The sequence below is a fragment of the Sipha flava genome, unplaced genomic scaffold (assembly GCF_003268045.1).
Source record: "Sipha flava isolate LNK unplaced genomic scaffold, YSA_version1 199_pilon_pilon, whole genome shotgun sequence".
NCBI lineage: Eukaryota > Metazoa > Arthropoda > Insecta > Hemiptera > Aphididae > Sipha > Sipha flava.
Window position 1 is genome coordinate 340751 of NW_020272782.1, and position 23934 is coordinate 364684.

General features: G+C 34.6%; 1 protein-coding gene across 1 annotated transcript in view; it reads right to left on the reverse strand.

Moving 5' to 3' along the window:
• Positions 1–23934, reverse strand: part of LOC112681913 — a 98272-nt gene that overhangs the window by 19818 nt on the left and 54520 nt on the right. Inside the window, exons 3-4 of the mRNA XM_025552273.1 lie at positions 14915–14983; positions 3165–3713 (exon numbers count right to left, since the gene is read on the reverse strand). Coding sequence (XP_025408058.1) covers positions 3165–3713; positions 14915–14983 — 618 coding nt within the window. The remainder of the gene's footprint in view (positions 1–3164; positions 3714–14914; positions 14984–23934) is intronic.

The window sequence follows — 23934 nt, forward strand, 5'->3', positions numbered from 1 at the left end:
AAAAAAAAAAACAATCATATAATTTAAGATTAATGTTTCAGGTTTTAGGTTGAACTATTCTTTTCCAGTATATTCTTAAATATTATTAATTTCCATGTGTATTAAATAAATTATATGGAATGTTATACGAGTGGACATTGTACATTTCAATTAGACTACTAATACCCATGTTAGAAAGATACTATTACAATAATATATATATATATATATATATAAGGTAAGTAGTCTACACGCAGTGACGAGGGAAACTTTCGCGAATCGAGAAAGACAGAGAGATAAAGAACCAATTATTAATATTATTATCATTTTGGGGTGTGCGAACGGGTTGATGAATGGTTAACGCTCGCACATCTCGGGTGTCGAGTTTCTCACGCGCAAGTGCGTACGACAACAAGCCCACTTCTACCATGTAATTATATTTAAAATATATTTCCATCAACCGGGCCACCGTCGAGTATGAACAATAGTATATTACCATATTATAACAAAGTTGCGCCGCCGCGGTAGTTGTGTTCGTCTTTCACTCTGTATACAAAAGTAGGTTTATAGGAGTATTTACGCGCTGGTATAATATGGTAGAGGATGTACACAGGATATAGAAGCAGGACGAAACAATTCGCGAGGGAATGATAACTGCGATCGGAAAAGAAAACAATAACATCGGGAGACACGCGATATTATTACATTATAATATTATTTTATATTACACACGCGCTTCTCTAGAATGTGTGTACAAATTCCGTATATTTCACCGTCGTATAACAAAGTCGTTACGCCGTAAATGTCTTTACGACCGTTGTTTACGGGTATTTGTTTTTTTTTTTGTTTATTAAAATGTATGGCTCGACTTACTCGGTTTTATCGTCTTGCCGCAATACGAAGTCGACACGCGGGCCACTCTAATAATTTTCTAATTTATTTTTCGTCACTATAATATAATATAAACGTTTATACATGTATTTATATATATTCGGCAAAGGTGACGGTCACGGATAATTGTTTAAATAATAATAATAATAATAATAAAATATTTCAAACGATTTTCCGGTTCGCAAGTCGAATGCAAGTTATTTCTTTAAACAAGAGTTTTTTGACTTCGCCTTGGGAACATTGGACTTTTTTTTATTGTTTACAACGAATTAACATAAAATATTATCTATATATTACCACACAAATTTTAAACGAACAACTGACTGCGCCGTACTAGATTAATAGTGATTATTTTCGTAGTTACAAAATTTAACCAAAAAATTATGGTGGCGGATATGATATTTATTTCATTATTTTAATGAGCCACGTGCAAGAGAACAAAAATAAAAACATAGCTGCCGAATATTTGCATATAACAAGAGTATTTTTTGGTTTCATTAATAAAACGTGTATACCTACACAGGATGCTCCTCGAGAATTTATTAGTCTTATTTCATAGGGACACTGTCAAAGTTAATAAATCCTCATGGGAAACTCTGTAGCAGCTTTGGATGTACGAACTATATATATTTGTTATTATTATCATTTTTCTTTACATAATAATGACTCGCAATCCATTTTTATAATAATATAATAATACGTGAGCATATTACCTCAAACGGAAAGTATACGACGAAACTGGTTAAATTGTTTTTATTATGTTAAATGACTTTGCGGGAAATCGATCGCAGACACGTCGACCGAGTGATGCGCGTCTTACCATCACGGAGCGAAGGGAAGAAAAAGGACGCGAGTGTTTTATTTTTCGGTCCTGTGTACGATCGCACATGCATGCAAACGAGAGGGAAACGACTGAGAACCCACAGTATATCGTCATAGGGAACGTGAACGTGCTCCGCGTAACAATATTTACATTTTCCTTTTGTGCTATAACCCCGTGATACGAATAGTATAAATACATGTATAAAATATATATGAAAGCGTAGGCGTATATGTAGGCGCGGAGTATAAGTCATCATCAATCCGAGTGAGATTCTGGACCTCCAATACTACTGTTGTCGTCTTCACCGTAGAATAGATCCTACCATCAATCCACGTCTTTGCCACGGCGACTACGTCGAATTATACGGATACACACTGTGTTTATACTACTAAATTATGCAGTGCACAGAACACTACTGCCGAGGGTAATTTTTGCTTTGATTTCTTTTTCGTTCCTGCCCGTATAAAAACGTAGTATTATGATAAATCGTAAATATTTTCATACAGTTCGGCGGAAGATATACCTCAGTTTCCCGCTTTCTACCATTTATTATCTTGCAGTTGTCTGAACTACGGCAAAAATACAACGGAAAATCTACTACAACGTTATTTCGCAAGCCGATTCATCGTTTTCAACAAGTGAGAAAAATGGTAAACGGTTTTTAATCGCAATAAGCATTTTAACCTGTGACGCTTATGGTGGGTTTGCTTTACACCGTGGTGCGTCCACTCTGTGTATTTTCATCACAGCCTATACTTAAAAACATGTACGATTGGTACAAAATTAAACTCACGTCTATTAAACTCACTAGCAATCGAATCTTGGTTGTATATTATTACATCATTTTACGATATAGAATTTGATTCGGCAATCACACGTTCAAAAGTCGGATAACATAAACTTCGCGGTAGCGTATGGTTAAGTGTGATAAATTCTTAAATACCATATGGTATTCCTCACCGTAGCCATGTGGTTTAGCCATTCGGACAAAATTATTTTACCCAGCACGACACGGTTTAGGGTGAACTAAATGCTTGGACCAATGCGTGCGTAAAAACACAAAGAAGTTACATAAAAATGTCATGAGTTAAACAAGATTCCGTAGCTTGATTTGTCTGTTTTCAAACAGTTTTGAGCTGTGGCTACTTCCAGATAGTTTAAAGCCAATAGCGAGTAGTTTTTACGATATTTTAAAATGCCATACAACTCGTTATAGACATATAAGAGACATGTGCTGCGCTAAGAAAAATCGGTCGGATGTATATTTGATCTGTATAGATTATTATACTATTACTGCAAGTGAGTTCTTATAGTTTAACAACGTTAGAGTAAGATAAACGTAGGACCTTTGTTTTTTTGGTACGATTGTTTGTGAACGTGTTAAGAAAAATTTCAATTATCATAAATTTGTTCATGTACGCACATATTGCACGAGTGAAAGAGAAAAAACGTTATAAAAACCGTCGCTTACCATGAGACGAAGAGACTCTTCCTGGGGCGCAGATCTGGCGGCCAACGGCAACCGGATACCGAGTATTTGATCGCGGCCGAGGCTTTTGATGATGATGTCAGCGTCGCGGAGGTCGTGCAGAGTGGCGGCGGCAGTGGGGGACGAGGACAGCGATATCGAGGTTTGGGGTGCGGACGCGGAGGACGGGACTTGAACGGCGGTGGTGGCGGCCACGGTGGTTGGCGCCGGACTGTAAATGGTGACCAGGCCTTCGGCGGATACGGCCAGCACGCGGACCGTGCACGGGGCCGTGGTCTTGGGCAGCCGCGCTTTATAACCCGGCGTCTGGCCCAGTTGCGACCACGTTCGTCTGGTGCCAGGCTCGCGACGCCGCATGATAACGTACACGAGACGCAGCGACGTGGGCGACAGAAGGTTAGCCGGCCGCGGCCACCGCAACGTGCCCGACTCGATGGTCAGGGCCCGTTCACCACGCGCCTCCACCACGGGGCTTGGTTGCGATCCGCCATGCCAGTCGTGGAAAGAACAAGCCTCCTGACAGCCGACATCCTGCGAAAATCAGAAGAATAAAAAAATTAAAATAAATGTCGAGCTGGTCACAATTATTGTGTACGTTTCGCCCAATAACAATAACACAACACTGAGAATTGTGTCTCGTGTTGATAGACTGCAGCAAAATATGTATGCAATTACTATACAACTTATCATTATTGAAATAGATAGCCCCGTTTGCAAGTGAGGCGATAACGATAGCAAAATATCGATACTTTCAATATTATCGATAAGAGTTTAAAAAATTTACAGTACGTTTTACAATCGTCTTTGGCTCATCTACGAATTACTAATAAATTCAATTTTCTCTTAGAGAGCGTTATACCGAATTGGTTATAATTAGTTAAAATACATTAATTAAATCGATAGGATTGATGGTCGTTAATATCTAATGCAGTTGTAATAATATACAAATCAACATGTTGACGGATAAAATTAATAAATAAGTGATTGTAAAATGGTAAGGATAGAATAATGATGGTTGTTATCATTTTACAGTAGGTTATAATATTTACCGATAACAGAATCTACAATATTTCTTATTACTACCAGTTACTATTTTTATAATAAACTCTACGTGTACTAGACATATTTATATTCACCCTTTTTCGATTATTAATTTTATTACAGTTACAATATTATTCCATGGTCAGATCTTAAAAATAAAAATAAAATTTCTTTTCAACACTATTTTAATGATGTAGAATATTTGTATTTCCAGTTGTATAATAATTTATGGGTTTGTTAACCGGTTTTAAAGTGCTTAGGATTTTAAATAAATATTTTCAACAAAATAATTTTTGTCAATGCATACTTGACATTTATGAGGGGGAGTCATCTTGGTTAGGTACGCTATACTGTTTAACAACTTCGTTTATCGTAACATTATTTTGTGCAATAATGTACACTTTAGTCGGCTCGACATTAAATGTAAATAGTATATATATAAAGTCTTAGATATTGATTTAATACAAAAATCGCGGACGGGTAAACAGGTCGTCTTTCAGATAAGTAGATGGAAATATTTCAATAAACTTATAAATGAAAATGTTTATGAGAATTGAAAATTGCTAGAAAAAATCGAGATTTCCTTTTTTTTTAAATAATCACGGATTTGTATGGTACAGCGAAGGATTTATCAACACAATATTTTGAAACCGTTACGATTAAAATAGATAAATATTATAAAATATTAAGGTACCTTTTATAAATGTGTTTCATAATTATTTCCGACCGGTGTTTGTTCGAGGGATATTCCGATATCCCTGCCGTTATATTAATTTAGAAACACGTATTTTTCTCATTTAAAGTTTATATATGTATATAATAAAACAACATTTGCACTAAGCACTGAGCGATTATTAAAATATTATAATCGTTTGGACCGGAACGTCCGCATGATAATGCTACCACTCGTTTCGAGGGCACAAAAGACGATGACAACGTTTTCATGGATTAAAACGAATATAAAAGCATTATAAAGGGGAAAAAATGACCAACTCTCTGCTTGGTTCTTTTATTTATTTCGTTTAAATATTAAACCCGCCGTCGGTCATAAAACCGAAACGACTCGTCGTCATGTCGTCTAGCATCGGTCGCGATTCACCACCAACGCTCGTCTCGAATAACCAAAAAAGAAAATAATAATAATATACGATAGATGTAATACACTCACACACGTATTTTTTCGTATGCTTGTACATATAAAACGTTCTTGTGATATTTACGACTCTGTTCCGAAATATTGCACACGTTATTATATATATAATTTTTAACAAAAATAAAGTGTCGTGAAATATTTCACAGCAGCTAGCTCAAGTATTACGCATACACACTATAATCCAAAAATTATGGAAATGGTTGGAGGACAGGGCATGTTAAAAATAACAGGATACATCGGTTTTTACGGGTGTGCCACTTAATAACCCGATAATTAATAAAAACTTCAACTACATAAATATGTTATAGTAAACTGCAATTTATACGATATTTATTTATGAGACACATGTCGGAACGCATCAACAATTTTCTTAACAAAAATGGTTAAATAAATAACTGTCATAAAACATAAACACTACATTGTAATCAATAATACAAAAATGATGATTAGCCTGCTGCAAAAGGCGCAAAAAAATGCACGTATAATTTTCTATTAATATTTATAAAAAGAAGCTGAAGCTAATTATCGATAAAACTCGTTTTGCCAATGACCCGCGTCCTCATAGAACATTTTTATGCTTCGGGACTTTTATGGTTAAGTAAAAAATGTACATAATAATAATAATCAAGGTAATAATGAAACCGGTGTTTCTTCGACGAGAAACAACGCCAGCGACCAATATTATTATTACCCTTTTCAAATATTGAAAACGACGATAGAAAAAATTTATTTATTATACAAGTAATATTATTTTTAATCAACTAAGTCTCATTTTAATAATCACCAGTAGCTGTGTTAGATCGATGGTCTAGTCGTAAATCTTTGACGTGTTTGGAAAAGTCGTTTTTTGAAAAATTAAACTCGTATACACGATGATGACGGCATAAGACGTAACATTATATGTATAAAATAAACCGAAATATGTATTCAAAAAAATTAAACCTTCACACATCTTTGTATATAAATGTTCGGTGAGAAAACAATCAAGGGAGGAGAATAACGATATTTCTACTAGATTTTTCGTGCCACGGAATATTTACTCTTATTATAATATTATAGTTGTTCGTCTGACAAAATATGACTGCGATTTTTAAATAAAATTATTGATGTGTACCTTATTTTAATTTTCATTGGTAATATTTAATGCTCGGACATTATTGAAATAAAATAAAAAAATTTAGTTTTTCATAGTTTTATTTAAATAATTCGGAAGCTTAGGTTTAAATTTTTACTCAGTGACATGAAAAATTAGGTGTTCGAGTGAAAATAAAAACTAGTTAGAAAAAAAAAACATAAGTTGACAATACCCAAGAAGTACACTAAATCTTTGAATCGGAAAAACATATTATATTAATATATTTTACAAAAGTCATAATTTGAAAAAACTCATAAAAATGGATAAGTGTACTGAGTAAATCACTATGTATGTAAAAAAAAATATGTGTAAGATATTAGATTCTGTAAAAAAAAATAATATACTCCGCAAAAATCGATGCGGGTAATTATATAACACATAGAACGTTTGTCCGAGCAATAGAACGATACAGTCCTACACATATAAATCGATAGTGAATCGTCTTTGTTTGTTGATTTTTTTTTTTCATGTCCGTAAAAAAATCTGCCGATTCAAGAACATTTGGAACCGATGTGCCAGCAGCGGCGTCGACAATAATATAACGTGATCGGAAGAATGCAGATCATGTGTACACGCGTATAAGCGGCTATAACAAAGTGAAATTTATGTCAAAGCTTGCACGTGTTTATCTATATATATATATATATATATATATATATAGATATATATTAACATGTACACATGTATGTGAAATTTTAAAAATGCAAACATTTTGCAAGCGTTATAAAAATGGACAAAATGTTTGAGAAAAAAAAAACTGCACACAATTCGCATATGTTTTTCGAGTCGTAAAAAAAAAATACACGCAATAAGGGATTTAGTTTACAAACAATAAAAACACACATCATAACTTTGCTGGTGTGTACGCCACCGCGAACAATACACGATAGTTTGGGTAGGTAGTGTATACAGTTTCTCGTTTCGCCAAACGAGCATGTATAATAATAATATAAAAGCGGATTTCGCGGCGTCGAATTCGTCTCGAAAACGAAAACAACGGCCGAAAGGTCGGATCCGTGGTTCCCTTAAATCATTTTCTTTATCTATTTAGATTATCTGCGAACTATAAGTGCAGCGTACAACAGTAATATACGTATACTGTACGGCGAATAAAGAAAGACAAACAGGTAACGAGGCAGTTTGCAGACAATAATACAATATTATTGTTATTTTCGTTATCCTGAGTTTATGTCTGTGTATGTGTATGAAGACGAAGAAACCCGATGACAATGCCATACACAACTCCCTCACAGTCTGCGCGTCCTCTGTCACTGACGACACACACATGAAACGCGCGCAGTGTGTGTATACGAACGCTGACAAGAACATATTCAATACGTCAATCAACAGGGGCGGACAATAAATACGAGTTTGAAACACATACACAACATAAATACTTTGGTCAGGCCTGTCGCCGGCGAATAGTGGGTGTCAATATTATACATATATGATAATATAGAGACGATACTGTCATCGAATGAAGTGTGTGGAGGTAACGCGCTGTCGAACGTCTCAAAACGATTTTTAACGATTTACTTCATCCGAAAAATTGGGGTCCGCTGTATTAAAAGTCCAGTATAAATCGTACGCAGTCGATCATGTAGATTTTTTTTTTTCTTTTTTCCTTAACGTTCTGGAACGTACATTGTTATTTTGTGTACTATAATATACCAGTATTGTATATTTTATTCGTTGACGACAACACGGTGTCACACACGCAAAAGAACTCCGCGTTGATAAGGTAAACGAGAAAAAAAAAAACATGAAAATATCGATTGGTCAACTACTGCTACAGAAACCCGTATAGTACAAAGAGGTACGGCACGAATCCGTAACGTGACTGTGGCGGGGTAATATTTTCGGGCAAGAAATAATAATAAGTTTAACAACAATACAACGTAATCCAATATTTGTATATAAATAAAATAATGTTATTACGACTTTACGGTGACGTGGAACTTTCGTTGTTTATTGCTGCGGTACTTATAAACATTTACCCCTGACTCGATCTCAACATTCTTTGGTACGCAGCCGATTAAATTTCAATCGAGAATTTAAAAATAATAATTTCAACTTCAACCGCGATTTTATTGAAAATGTCATTTTTATTAACAAACCAATCTAATTTATTCAAAGAAACACGCCCTATTTTTGTGGTATCTCCTGGTATGAACTAGGAAAATAATAACTAACCCTCTGAGAGTTGAATAAAATAGACTTATTTGCGCACTTTACCACCTGAAAATAAAAACAACTTACAAACGTATAATGGCATAAATACGCGTGTGACACGGCTGTCATCGCTTTTTAATAATATTATTGTCATTGAAACACCTTATGAAAATCAATGAGTGCTACGAAAACAAACAGGGTACTCAAATATTGTACCCACAGAATGAATTTGTCCCGCAGAACCGAAAATTTACCAACAAAACCATTTTATTGATCCGGTCACCGTAATAACCCTCAAAGTTCTATCCAACGTACGCGCGTAGAATTTTTCTTGAACTCGCCTATACGTTTGTATAGGTTGTTAGAAACTAAACATAGTACAACCGTCAAAATGATAAATCGTATTATTCTACGTTGACTCCCCGTACTATTGTTTGCTGTACAAACGGTAGTACTGTATCATTTGAAAAGTCTATGAGTATATTATAATAATGAATAAAAATATTTAGTTTTAAGACGAGTGATCATTGCCATCAACCTAGTTCAAAAATTTGAAGATGAAAAAAAACCGAAAATATAATATTTTTTTCAATGGAGGTATACGATGATGACGGTAATACGTGATACAATGGGATATTATCATAAAACAAGAGGCGTTATCGTTATGTCCTAGTGTATATTATGTACATAAAACTACCGATGATATTGGAAAAATCACGTCCAGCATTCATCCGCAAATTTGCGCAGAAACCATAGCTGTACATAGCCCGTGGGTACTTATTATTTCGAGTAAATTCATCAGCGACGCGCACTCATTTATTATTTTAACTACGGCGACGATAGGCGGCGGTTCGGAGTAGTTTCTGACGTACGCAAAGGACACGAATCGGTAGTGAAATTCACGAGGAAAAAAGAGAAATAAACAGTAGCCACAGTAGTTTTTTAGTTTTATTATTATTATTATCGTTATTAGTGTTATTATTTTATTCCCAGAGGCCAAATATGTACACATACACACATGCGGGCACGCGCACACATACTTGCACTAACATACACTCGCATATACTGCAAGACTAAAATTACCGCTGAAACGATGCTTTTATTTAAGAATTTAAAAAGGAAAAAAATAAATCTGTATAGAAGAAAAAAAATAATTATGAATTATTCATCGAGTTCGTCGTGAAAGTCTTCCAACACTGTTATAATATTCAACCGGGGATTTTTTTTTTCTTTTTACAAATCCCCGTTCACATTCTCCTCCCCTGTTTCTTGGTCACCACGACCGGAGTTCTTTATTCAAATTTCATTCAATTGTTGCGCACCGGTATGTCATTACAGATTTATAAAAAAAAAAAAAAAATTAAAAACTCACCGGAACATCTTCAGAGCTTTTTTCCTATTGAGCGCTTTAAAAGGATTAACGAGCACAACCGTTAACCTTTGTTGGGATTTTAAAAAGAACAAAATGAAATTTAATCACATCGCCACGATGACAAATCTAGAAGATTTGAAAACGTATAGATGTACACACATATATACATATAAACTATACATATACGTTCAACAAAAATAATAGGATTTTATTTCCACGGTTTTAGCTACAAAGAGACAGTTTTTAAATTTAATTACATTATATTCGGCCACTATAGCAGTAATGCTATGTATACATATATCTATAATCGTTTTTTCATTACAGCGGCTTTTCTTAACAATAAAAATTTTTTCTAAATTCACTATTCAAGCAATTGTTTCTTTTTTTTACTTGTATAATACCATGCTAATAGATTTTTTTTTCTGTATTTAAGACCAAATTCGGTAATCGTTTCGCATATATATAGGTACCTAGTAGAATTAGTTGTGTGACTAACAGTTGTCAACAGCTAGCCAAACCTAGGAATTCTATTAATTCAAATTTCCTATAGGGAATTCAAACTATATACCTACATAATAAAATACTAAAATGGATAGATGGTTGGAATTTCTGGCTTTATACGTTAGTATGGTCCACATGTTATAAACTTTTATAGTTAGAAATCGAACAGTTGGCATAATATAACTACTAAATCACGGGTTGAATCGTTATATTGAACTCAAAAACAGCACGTTATAAGACGAGAGGAATAATACTGCCATCAACTTGCCATTGCAACGAAGCAGGAGGTAGGGGTCTTTTGTACGTTTGTATGCGGTTTTTATGCAATAATTTCATTCCCATGACAAAACCCAATTTCGGATAATACCACATTATAATATATACCACCCAACGAGAGCGTTTCACCACAACGTTATACCTTACAAGACACGTAATACAACACATGTTTTGTTGTCATAACCACTACGTATAAAAGTTATTGCACATCTTCACCACGTGGTTGTAAAATCGTCGCAATGCAGATAACACCGTTATACGTGGATAATTTACGCACTCGACCATAGTTTGGCCGATTCCAATAATATTTATAAGATATTTAACTATTTATATGAAAATAGTTATAATATATCTATAGGTATATTTATATCTCACCTCTTAAGCCATATCCATAGTGATTTGCATGATAACAAGTTGATCAATTCGACATAACTCGATATTAAGAGGAAATTGAAGTCGATGTCCGTATACAGGTGAACAGGAATGATAATGGAATTTAATGGTAAATTTTTATTTTTAGCGACAATCGATATTATCGAAATTCTACTGATTTGTCTAAGTACTTCACTTCATAGCCCACTTGTAAATGGCTACGCCTTAGAGTATTATTATATGGGCTACCCACATCAATAATCATAAAAAAGTGAATATCTAATTATACATACACGTATTTTTACCTAATCCATATATGATATACACTAAGGACTATACCTATTATGTCAATTGTTTATCTCTACTGATGTTTATTGTATTAACATGTGAAGACGGTTAGAATTTTTTTTTAAATTTATCATAGAAATCATACAAATGAGATACATAAAAACGATGAGATCTAAATAATTAAATATTTAAACGCATTCTTATTTATACGTATAATCGTTACGTGTTAACCACATTACATATTCAAAAAATCGGAAGATGTTTTAGATGCTATCTAGATGTACGTGTATATTTATATATATAAAGTTTATACACTACTGGCACATGTTCAGCAATATTTTAATTCCCAAAGTTCACCATTTTTGAGAAATGAAAAGCACCGGAAACGCGCGACGAAAAAAACAAGACGTTACTTGAGGGAATTCCTCGCGTTATAATACACATTTATTATATTTCTTACCTCGAATCAGTATATTATATTTCTGTGAAAAAAAATAAGAAATATGTGTTTCAATTTGGGTTTTGCTGGAGAAGGAAAAAACCATTTAAACACAAAAATATGAGGTCGTTTGATACTGTCATAGGTATATTTTTGAACGTGACAAAAGTTAAATATCCTTAAAAAAATATCGTGGACTTCCTTGGGGAATCAATTCACGTTCGTTGTTCTAAAAAAATGTAAGGTATTATTAATTATTCGTATTATGATGATGATCAATTTTTATTCACCAAAAAATTTCCATAAACTGTCTTATGGAGTATTAAAAAATATTTACTTTATCTGCGAGTAATACGTTTATAAGACATATATTTTTCAATAAATCTAGTAATGACAGCAATTGTATCCATCATTAGACACACATGCTCGTTTGTATGTGTAATTTGTAATCCCGAATAATATTCAGTAATTTTAGTGTAAGTGAAAAAAATATCATTGTTATAAAAACTAGCAAATTATAGAAACGATTTTTTTTTTTCAACACGTATGGACCAAACATTTAAGGTCGTTTTTGATTGTACGCTCGATTTCGATAAATCGATAATTTATCAGTGATAAAAAAATATAAAAATTCCTATTCCCTACATATAACCTATGACGTAGCGTTCATAGTTCATATACCTAGTCAATATTTATAACGAACTGCTGTCAATGGTGATATCAGTAAATGGTTCATATTAGAGGCGGATGGCCTTTAAGCGAAACCGTTGATTAAAAGCATATATTATATTATTACTACATGAGTAAACCATACGTATAATTCAAATAAAATATCTTTGGCTATCGTTGCCGACACGATAAATGTAAATTTGCCTTTTGATCCAGCGTGCAAATCCAAAACAATCGATGTGCGTTCAGACGGAAGATAGGGTTAAAAACGAAAACTACAGCCACACACACAACACATAAGGTCACGGCATTTTAATATAATTAATATAATTTTAATTGTTATTATTATTATTATTATGAATTAAGGTGTTTTAAAAAAAACTTTACACTGATTTCAAGCATGTTGATTTATTATGAGAATATTAGAAGAAAAAAATTGGCTCTTTTATTGATTTAATAATATAATCAAAGTATCTTACAAGTTAAATATATAATTGCTTACGAGCTACTATTTGGATCACTGTACGACTTTTAGTCGTTAAAGTTGTTTTTAGGAGAATTAAAGCAATATATAAATATATGCCGAGAGTGTTAGCAACCATGAGTGATATTTAACTGAAAATCTCAATCGATTTCGTTAATTCTATCTATTGTCACGATTATCGCAATCACTAGCTACTTCACATTTTATTTATTCGAGCATTGGGAATGGCGTGAGATTTTATAGCGGCCAAAAAAACAAATATGAATCATTCTGATGTTTAGATCAAACACTGCTGGTTTCAATATTTTAATTGAAAATCGTAAAACCTATGAATACAACACGATCACATTTTTGAGCCGTAAACCGTGGACTCCTAAGCAAAATGTTTTTTTCTGCGTATGTAATATAGTGTCATCGTAAAAACTCAAAGGTTAAAGAAAATAATAACTACTTGATATATATACGACACGTAGTATTGTCTTTTCATATTGGAATCAACGCAAATATCGCTTATTGAGTTACTTTTGGAAAAGAGTTGATCCAGGAACCACTACGTCCAGGCGTGGATACAAGTTGCGAGCAGGTTTATTGTGGATTATAACGAATTTTACCTCATTACTGCTCGAAATGATCGGAAAACGGGAAGTTATCCGAGTCGAAGAAATATCTTGCGCTTCGTACGCAGGACGTGATTCGTAACGAGATCGCAAAATAATCTTATCGGATTACGTACACGTTAAGCGATAACTGTCAGATTTTCGAGTGTTTGATTAATTAATCTGCGGGGGCACTACAGAAAAGACTAGCAACGTCCATGGTAGATCGTCACCGTGAGACGTTATACAATACTGTTAGAAACTAGACCGAGGCGGAATATAAAGCGTAGGTATACAGTGTTTTCGAATCGAGTTTCCGTCAACTTATCGGCTTAATATTCGACCACGTATGTAGAACATCTAGTACGTGACGTCGGCGCCAACTCGGCTCTTCCTACGCCTCCGCCATCGGCGTCAAACTTTGTGTGTACCAGTAATATAACCACTACGTATGTATACAAAGTGTTATATATACACTTATATTACATATAGTGATCTACTGATTGATGTATATATATATAAGAACATGTGATAGCACACGACTGCGGATTATAGTTGCGATGTACATGTATGTGTATGATTTACATATATAGATACCATAAGATACCATAAAAAAAAAACATTATTTTACGTGTATCTTTCGAAAAAGATATTTAAATTTGTTATAATACGTTTCAACGCATTGTTTTATACCAGTAGACACAATGCGATTTTCCTTGAACGAAATACGAACTTTATACACGAGACTCCTGTATAAAATTATATGATAGTATTTCCTAAACAACAAGCAGTCTTGTCAACTAGCTGAGGAGTTCAACGTATTTCCAAAAAATTATGATTCGTCGTGTTTACTAAGCACGTATTGATGTATCGATGCGACTCGCGAGTTGTGAGATATAATTTACTGATTACAACACTCCAAATCAACACTTAACCTACTGAATTTTTTTTTACCTGCAGTAAAACCGTAGACCGAGTTCGGTTCTACTGCAAACGTCACCGTATTTCATAAAATTTATTTATGAACAAGTGAAACAATTTACACGAAATACCATAATGGGTGTTTACAGCAGCCTCACGCAGCTGCACTCACATTTTGGACGATTTCCAACAGAGTCGATAAAAAAAAAAAAAGTGAAAACCCCGTTAATGATGTATATATTTATATATATATATAACACATGGTAAAAAAGTCTGCAGATAATTCTAAACGTATATACGTATAAATACTTACGCAGTTGTGTTCGCAAATGTTCTTCATGTTCTTGCCTTCAGTCTGCAGTACTTCGCAATATTTCCAACACTGTAACAAAAACGAAAGAATCGATACATTAGTACAATACGATGAACGAGTGTATTACGTGCAGCGGGGGGGAGACGAAAGCCACCACCGTTGACGAGTGGACATTTATTAATACTGCCAAGGGAAGGTGGGGGCTGATTTTATTTACTCGCCAAAAATCTTAGTTTTTTCCCGGACTCGGGTACATGATGGTTGATGGGTGGGGGGGAGAAATTTTGACGGTTTGGTAGAGGGCAAGAGCTCGAGTATATCGTTAACAATACAAAGTCCACCACACCCTCGAAAAAATATCTTTACGAGTGCATGACAAAAAGAAAAAAAGAAACTTCTCCGTACGGAAGACGACCCCATTTGCGCCACGCAGCGTGTACGCGCGTGGACGCCTTTAAAGAAGACGTGCAGAGACGTGGATTTGAAACGGGGACTGGTAGATGATGTCTGGAGGGAAGAGTGCGCAGTCGGGAAACGCCAGTGGCCGAAAAAAGATAAATTGCTCTATTGGGAAAACCGGTCACGTACTTGGGACGATAGTCGAGAGGGGCCGGAGGAAAATCGCGAGTGCGTCATTATTGCTTTTTTCCCCACCCCCTGTCTTACTGCAGCATCCACCTCGGGGCGTCATCTTCAGCATATATATATATATATATATATATATATATATGTGTATGTGTGTATGTATGTGTGTAAGTGTGTGTAACACGATGGTATACACATTGGAGAACAAAACGCACGTGGTTATGATTTTCGCGTGATATTTACAATTCAACGGTCCACGTGTTCTTTAACCGACCGGAAAATAGTAACCGGACGTGGTGACGAATGCGTCATCGTCCTCGGCACCAGTAAAATATGTGAACAACATAGTAGGCAAACTACGAATAAACGTTTTTTTTTTTTTTATTTTTTTATTTTTTTTTTTGCGCATGCATACTATAATACAGGTGTTCATAGTGTTCATCACCCGATATACGAGACTACATTTTTTACCCTTTAGTTTTTATGGTTGAAGAAATCGCTCCCATACACTTTACGTTAAATCGGGAGTAAGCCAAAATCAACCGAATCGATGACGAAATTATGACGTGATATTATGTACGAAAACAAAGAGTGGTGACAATAATACTGTTGTACACAATGTGAATACTTCAAATAAGCTCTGTATGTTTTATTATACTTGCTATTATATGTATAAAGAGAAGCGGACATTTCTATGACGACGAGAAATTGATTTTGGGTCATCGCTTGTAGAGTAAATTCCGTATACAACTAACAGTAGTGCAACGTAATGTAAAAAAAATAAAGAGAAACAACCGTCTAAACATACTTTAGTCTTTATTTATCCGTCCGAACAACAACGGCGACAACATCATTATTTTTTTCAAACATACGCGCGTACGTCGTCGTCACTAAACAATAGACCGATGACTGATGACGAGAAACTAATTATTTTCGAAAAATTAATAAACGATTGATTTTGTCTTTAATTTTCGATATATATTCAAAGAGCCATACATCAGTGGATTCCGTACAATATTCGTCGACACGAGTTTTGCCAGACCAATAATAGCTTCGTACTTATGAATTATCATACAAATACATATATATTTTTAAATTTTCATTATCCTACGCGCTCAACTCCACCAAGGCTTTCCCACTGTCCGTGGCAATCGTAATCTTAACACAGCCACCGTGGCCGATTATTAAGCGAAGCAAAATGCCCGACGGTTAGTTAATCATTTTCTACTTTTCGGTCATGTACGTACCTAGTGCGTTTATATTATACATATACTTGCAGTTAAGAATTATTAAAAAAAGAAAAGAATGGTGAGGAAGACGTGGGTGAAAATATATGTACAAGCAGAACCAGCTAACGGAGTGGGAGGGAATTAATATTATTACCCGGTAGCCCCGCCGCCAGCATATATAGTTAGGTACTATTATAGGTGTACGTACTTAGTCTGCGCGCACTTTACAGCTATTTATACGTATAAGAGCAGTAGTAATAGTAAAAATAATGGCATCGTATCAATCACTATAGTTAGTGGTCGTCAAATCGTTACACTCGCAGCAGCATACAAGTCGTAGTCGCCGTTTAAGATATTATGTTAATGAGAAACTTCCTAACCGCTGGTGGGGCTCGGAATCTGTTTTGTTATTTGCATTCGTTTTATGCACACGTTCACGGCCGCGTCTATTATTGCTATCACCACAAAAGCGGAAGATCCGCGTGTGCAATATCATAATATAATAGAATTTGATTATCGTGCATTGGACCCCGTCCGTTTTAACGCAATCTTCGTTCCGTGTACCGGACACAACCATTAATACTATTATAATTTACAAAATACATATTATAATAAAAAAATAAAGACTATCAATATTCAATACAGCAATATAGGGGTGCTAAGGTGCACGTTATACGTGTCGTATGTAGAAGATATACTATTAAATCCTCAGCTATAAAGGAACGATTGTCATGAACTACGCAAAAACAATGCTCACAAATTAATAAGGAGCACTAAATATTTGATTATAACAACAAAGTACAAAACTAGCTTTGACAGTAAAGCTACAGGACCGACAATCGAGAGATGTGCCGACAACTGATTACTCCCCGACTGCTAATTTCCGGTTGGTCATGAGATAGAGCCGACCCAACGGATCAATCGGGCCAACCTTATGGATTAAACAATACTTATACATCAACGATTCTCAAACTGTGGTACGCCTATCACTAATGGTACGCGAAAGGCCAGGTGGTGGTAAAACGGAAATTAAAAATTCAATATTTAACTCATATATTAATTTAAAATCACTAATACATTTGTATTAATATATAAGTAATATTTTTATTTTAGTATTTTACTGCCTTTTTATTTAAAATAAATGTATTTAACTATGTGAAGTTTGTATGATTCTATTTTTAATCATTAATAATACGTGATTAATTGATTGATAATATACTCAAGTGATACGCGAAAAAAAAGTTTGAGAACCGCTGCTATACATCATAATACGCGACTTCGGACGGAAGCTGTTGCGGTCTTATTCGTCGCAAGTAACGCGAGTCACGCGTATCATATACACACCCCGCTGGTAGTATTGTATACGGACTTGAAAAAAATTCTCTATAGATCTTTGAATCAAAACTTTTTGAATTCCTAATCGTGCAAATAGTAAGATATACTCAGTTATTTTCGCAAAGAAATGTATTTAGAGAGTAAAAAAAGACAAAAATATTATCGCATACATAAAATGAGATTTTTATCCTTCGACAAGTTTTGTTTGTCCGTTTTGAATATATAGTCCATAGAGTAAATGCAGTTATACAGACGTACTTCTTAAACTCGTAGAACGACTGGGCTGTGAAGCTCCCTTGCGGGTTTTCGTGTGTTTGTAACGCGATAACAAGCTTGGTCTCGGATATTGTTGAACGAAACTTAAAACGCGCTCATGCAGTCTTATAACTGTGGCTGATTCTGACGAGGAAATGATAGCGGGGTGAATACGACCGCTTTCAAAATGGAAGTGACATTTCAACATCAACAAAGCACGAGTAAATTCAGTTAGGAAAGTATGGAGTAGTGTTTGTGTATATGTATATCTCCGAGTACACATACACAGTATATGTACACAATATATAATTGCATCTTCTTATGTGCTATTTTTAATTTTTTTCTTAACTATATTCAACGAGAATTAATTATGTATTCTAAACGGAATCCGCAATAGTTATAGGTAAAACGATTAGATGAAAAAAATATAGTTATGGAAAAGATTAAATTAAAAGGTAAGCGATAGAATTTAGTTACATTTTCTTTTTTTTGTTTGCTTTATTTATTGTGAGCAGCGCATGTTTGGGATCATGTTCGTTTGACTGGACAGCTTTTTCGGAAAGGGGGAAAAATATTAAAAACGTCTCCTCTTCGAAAAAATGAATTCCTTTGCCGGGTAACAAGTGTAAAGCATCTGTGGCGTCTGATTTTTTTTTTTTACATATACATAAATAGTATATCACTAGTCGACAGCCCACAATGTTATACTTCATATTATATGTGTGCATTACTCTCACAAGAATAAAATAAAAAAAATTACTACACTTCGGATGTTTAAGAAACGATCGCACATAAATATACACCAAGAAGAAAAATATATAAAATAATATCGTTATATATTGTACATATTATGTTGGCTGACAATGATGTATTAAAATTACATTGTTATGTTGTTGCTTATGCGGGAAACTACTGTTCCGTTTAGAATATCCTGTATGCCCGCTACTCGAGGTAAGTCTAACTGCAATACTAGATCAGCTGATATAAACTTCCCGTATAAAAATTAAAACACATATACGTTTTCAATTAAAAGTGCTTATAACTAAATCGTAACAACCTCTGTTTACAACAATACATACGAATATAACCCCTTGCACAGATTATTCCCGACAAAACGATGGTCGTCACTTCGTCAATTTAAAACCGAATAATAATAATAATAATAATAATAATGTACACGACGACGAACAAATAAAACAAAAAGTTCAAACGTCATATTATACCCGTACGGATACATTATGAATCGTACATTATACGTGTAAATTATTGTGGCGTCACGATGACACAATGGTTTCGAAACGCGCATATCGTTAACTACGTTAAGAGATTATAATATTTTCAGACGTGTGTTAGCGTTATGATAATTAATTGTTTTGTCTAACATGGGCGCGAGAGATAGAAGAGAAATAAACGGTATACGCATGTGAGTATAATGGAAAAAAAAAATCACCTGTCCCCCCGTCGATGTTATCGGTGACTGCCCGTAAAAGGTGTTGTTGAAGTGAGAAAAAAAATATACACACATAAATACGTCGATAAATGGAAACGATTTTTCTCCTCGTAGTCGTTATTATTATTATTATTATTATTATAACAAAATTTTATTTCTGGTCTAACGGCCTCGTAGGTTTGGGTGTTGATGTCAACTAACATTTAAAGTTATCGGTTTACTTCTTCAGTCTAATCGTCCCATCGGGCTTACACATATTGTTGTACGAATATCGAACCTAATAGTTGGCTTGACGTGCGTCAACGGCACTGGGAGCAACAGAATTCTAAAAAGTATCTAGGAAAAAAAAAAAATTAAAAATACGTTAAACCTATAATGTCTACCTATAATGTAGTAGACGATTCAAATAGTACGATCACAGCATGACGATGGCTATTTGAATGCTACTCATCATGAACGGATTTAATATTTTTATACGAGGTAACAATAAAACCGTTCATACATATGAGGAATTCCGAGAATTTTATCCATAAAGTGACCTTTTCCAAATAAATGTTTAAACATTACCATACACATTTCGTTGGTCAGTTCCAATACATTATTCAAGACTGTGTGTGCTCGTAATGAAAATTTGTTTTCTGGTTAGTGTTTTTTTTTTTCGTTCGCCCGCGACTAAAAAACAAAATCTAGTCGGGTCTTCCCACGATATATACTTAACCGTACCTATACACAATTCGGTGCGTGTGATTATTAAATTATTATACATGGCGGTGGCGTTGAAGTTTGTTTTGGATTTTTACTAACTGCAGTGCGGAAACATCTTTCATTCGTGTGGACGCGTATTATCTGCACAGACCATCTCTCGACCGATACACTATGTGCGACATGCGCGTATTTTCATAATAATAAACAGTAGTAACACAATATTATATTATACATTACGTTGTGATACGCATAGTAATACTTTTGGGTGTATCTACAGTGGAAAGTGAAATTTAATAGTATGATCGAGAGAAGTAGATTATTTTTGCTCTCCTTTTAAATCAAGAAAATTATTTACTAAAACTGCTGCAGTTTAGTCCTGATAATGTTTCCTACAGCGGTACATAAAAACGTAATACATGACATACGTGCCTTCTCGCGAGTACGACTATTCTCCAAACATCCCGAGACGTGTGTAAAACATAAAGCTGTGCTAAACAGGCAAAGTTCCAAAATAATATATGTGTACGAGAGCACACTTGTGCCCATTAATCCGAAACTTTTCATCCAGTGAAAGGCGGACGGAAGGCTGAAAATTGCACTTATTTTTTCCTGTGAATATATGAAGATGCAAAGTCGTGCACAAGCACATTAGTTGATAATATGTATAACGATGTTATTATAATATCATATTATGAAATTGTGTACGGCTCGTTGTTTTTTGTTGATAATATACACACAAATGATGAGGAGGCCGTCTGTTGCCGCCGACTCCATAGAAACAATACCCCCCTTATTTGTGATTACCATAATTAATGATTATATAATGGGAATAGAAACATAATGAACGACGTACGTATACGCAGTTAAATAAAGAACATATACTCGCATACATTGAAAAATATTATAATGTAAAAATAAAAGAAAAAAGAAAATAAATAATATAAAGGCAGGAAGTTTCGGGTCCTCGTCGTTGTCGGTGAAATTGTGCCTGTACCCTCTTCTCCGTACGATAGCAGCAAGAAAAGAGATACAAAGGAGAAGGGTAAAAAAAGGAAGTGAACATTTCTTTTGTTCGCCCACAACATCAAAGACGTTTCAATACCGCCTACTTTTCCTTATGTAAATAACTCAAAAGCACTGTGGACCGATATACCGATCAATTTGCTAATGAACCACAAAGTCGGTGCGGCCATGGCGGATATTATTACTTTTGTTTTTCAATAAAAGTGTACCAAGTGTGAAATACAATACATTATAATTTCACTATTTCACTATAACGGACAAGTTTTCAAAGAACATAACCTATGATGGTTAATAATTTACCCAATATCTTAGCTAAGCAATGAAAATTGACTATTATTTATATAAGTACTAGTATAGTTATTATAAAACCAGTAAGATTGAAAAATATTAAGTTTCCCTTTTTCATATTTCTATAAAAGTGTGCAAATATTATTTATATATATAAGAAAAAAAATATGTGTGCAGAATTATCCTTTACACATGATAACCGCACATAGAAAAAAAGTTTTCATCGTATCTTCCCGATTCGACCCCTTAGTCCAATTTTAGTTGTATACACATGCGCACATGCACATAATTCCTAATCAAAGTTTTGTAACTATACACATATCAGACCATGGGTCACGTCCGCACTATAAATTAAACGTGGCAAATCCCACGTATATAGTGTATGTTTGATACACACACACACGCACACACGTCGTATATAGGACTAAGAAACAGGAAAAAGTTGCTGGAAAGAAAAACTTTTCTTTTTGTATTTTTTCTCCACGTTCCCTTCTATACGACGTACCATACTATTTTCCCTGAGAAAAAGAAAATCTCTCAGTATAAGAAAGATATTCACCGCACTAGCCCTAAATAATATTATCTATATGTTTATATATTTATATATATATTTTAAGCGTATAGGTGTGAGTGTAAATGTGTAAGTTAGTGTGTATTTGTATGTGAAAATTTTTCTCTGAGGGGGGCCAAAACCTCTAAATCAACCGGAATTAGGACCGTCAGATCCGTGTTTTTGTTGTGGAAAGGAAAAAAGGGATTGTCATCCGGATAAGACTTAAAAGGGCCTCTAAAGTGACAGATTTATGGGTGGAATGGGTTTAAGTATGAAGAGAGACGAGTGGCGCCGGTGGTAGTAGGCAGAGGAAAAAAAGTTTAAACTTTCAACGGCTTAGACCGAATATAATGGAATTAGTAACGGAAACGCGCCATGGTGAACGAGGAAACGGCAGATGCAGCAACGTTCGGCAAGAGGATTAAACCCGAATTGGAGTACGTCATATACCTGTGTATCTTAGGCAGCATGATTTGTTCAATTTTCATTATAAACGGTACCGGAATATCCGTCACCTATTTGATTTCATAAATTACATCGAGTTGTGGCGGCGTACGTAAGAGCATGCAGACAACCAGAACCATGCAATAGGATTAGAGTAGCTCATCCGTGCATTCCGTAGGCGGACAAATACGTTTTGTAAGCGGATCAAGTGCCAAAGTGTCGTCGTCGACGACAATTGTATTATATAAACGTCGTTTTGTCCAGGCGACGACAATTCCTACACGAAATAGAGACACGCTATTCGGCTATAAAATGTGTAGTAATTTTTGATGCTCCCACGCACACATACAAACATACACGCTCGTTTAATCTCTTTTGATTTCAATTTTTCATACATAACATTAAAGCCATTGGAATTGAAACTCGTTACACAATCATATACACGCACTACGACAACGACGACGACGACGACGATTAGTTGCATCCAGAACTAGAACCTCCTCTAATTATAATTCGATGAATATTAATTGTTACCTACTATAGCTGCGGGAAACACACGCCGTCGGGTTATATACATTGCGTTGGTCGTATCATTTTTCATTTATCTCATTTCTTTCATCTCTCATTTCTTGTGCTATGACATTTCTTATACATGTACCATTGTCCAGTGCAATACGCATTCTACGTGTGGTCACAATTAGCTTATTAGTTTTGGATTTCAGAAATAAAAGAGATTTTATCATCATCCGTTAACGTGTAACACGCACGCACCCATTCTGTCCTCCACTGCGCATAACTAGACTTCAGGTATGTATATCGCATACATCTCTACGCGTTTGTATCTCTATAGAAACGTAATCGGACTACACGAGCCAACGATTACATCAACGAAACAGAATACAACATGCGACTGATGACAAGAAAAAAAAAAAATATATATATATATATACATATATTTATATATACTTCTAATAAAAATAAAACGTTTGTAAAACCGAAATCGATAAGTTGTTTCGGCAATTCGCTGTTGTTATATTTATCGGAGTGACGCCACCGAGATCGTAAGTCGGCGAGAAACAAATTCTCTCGTGTCATTTAATTTTCCGAATCGCAGGACAGTTTTGTCATAGTGTTTTCCAGAGTTACAGAGTTT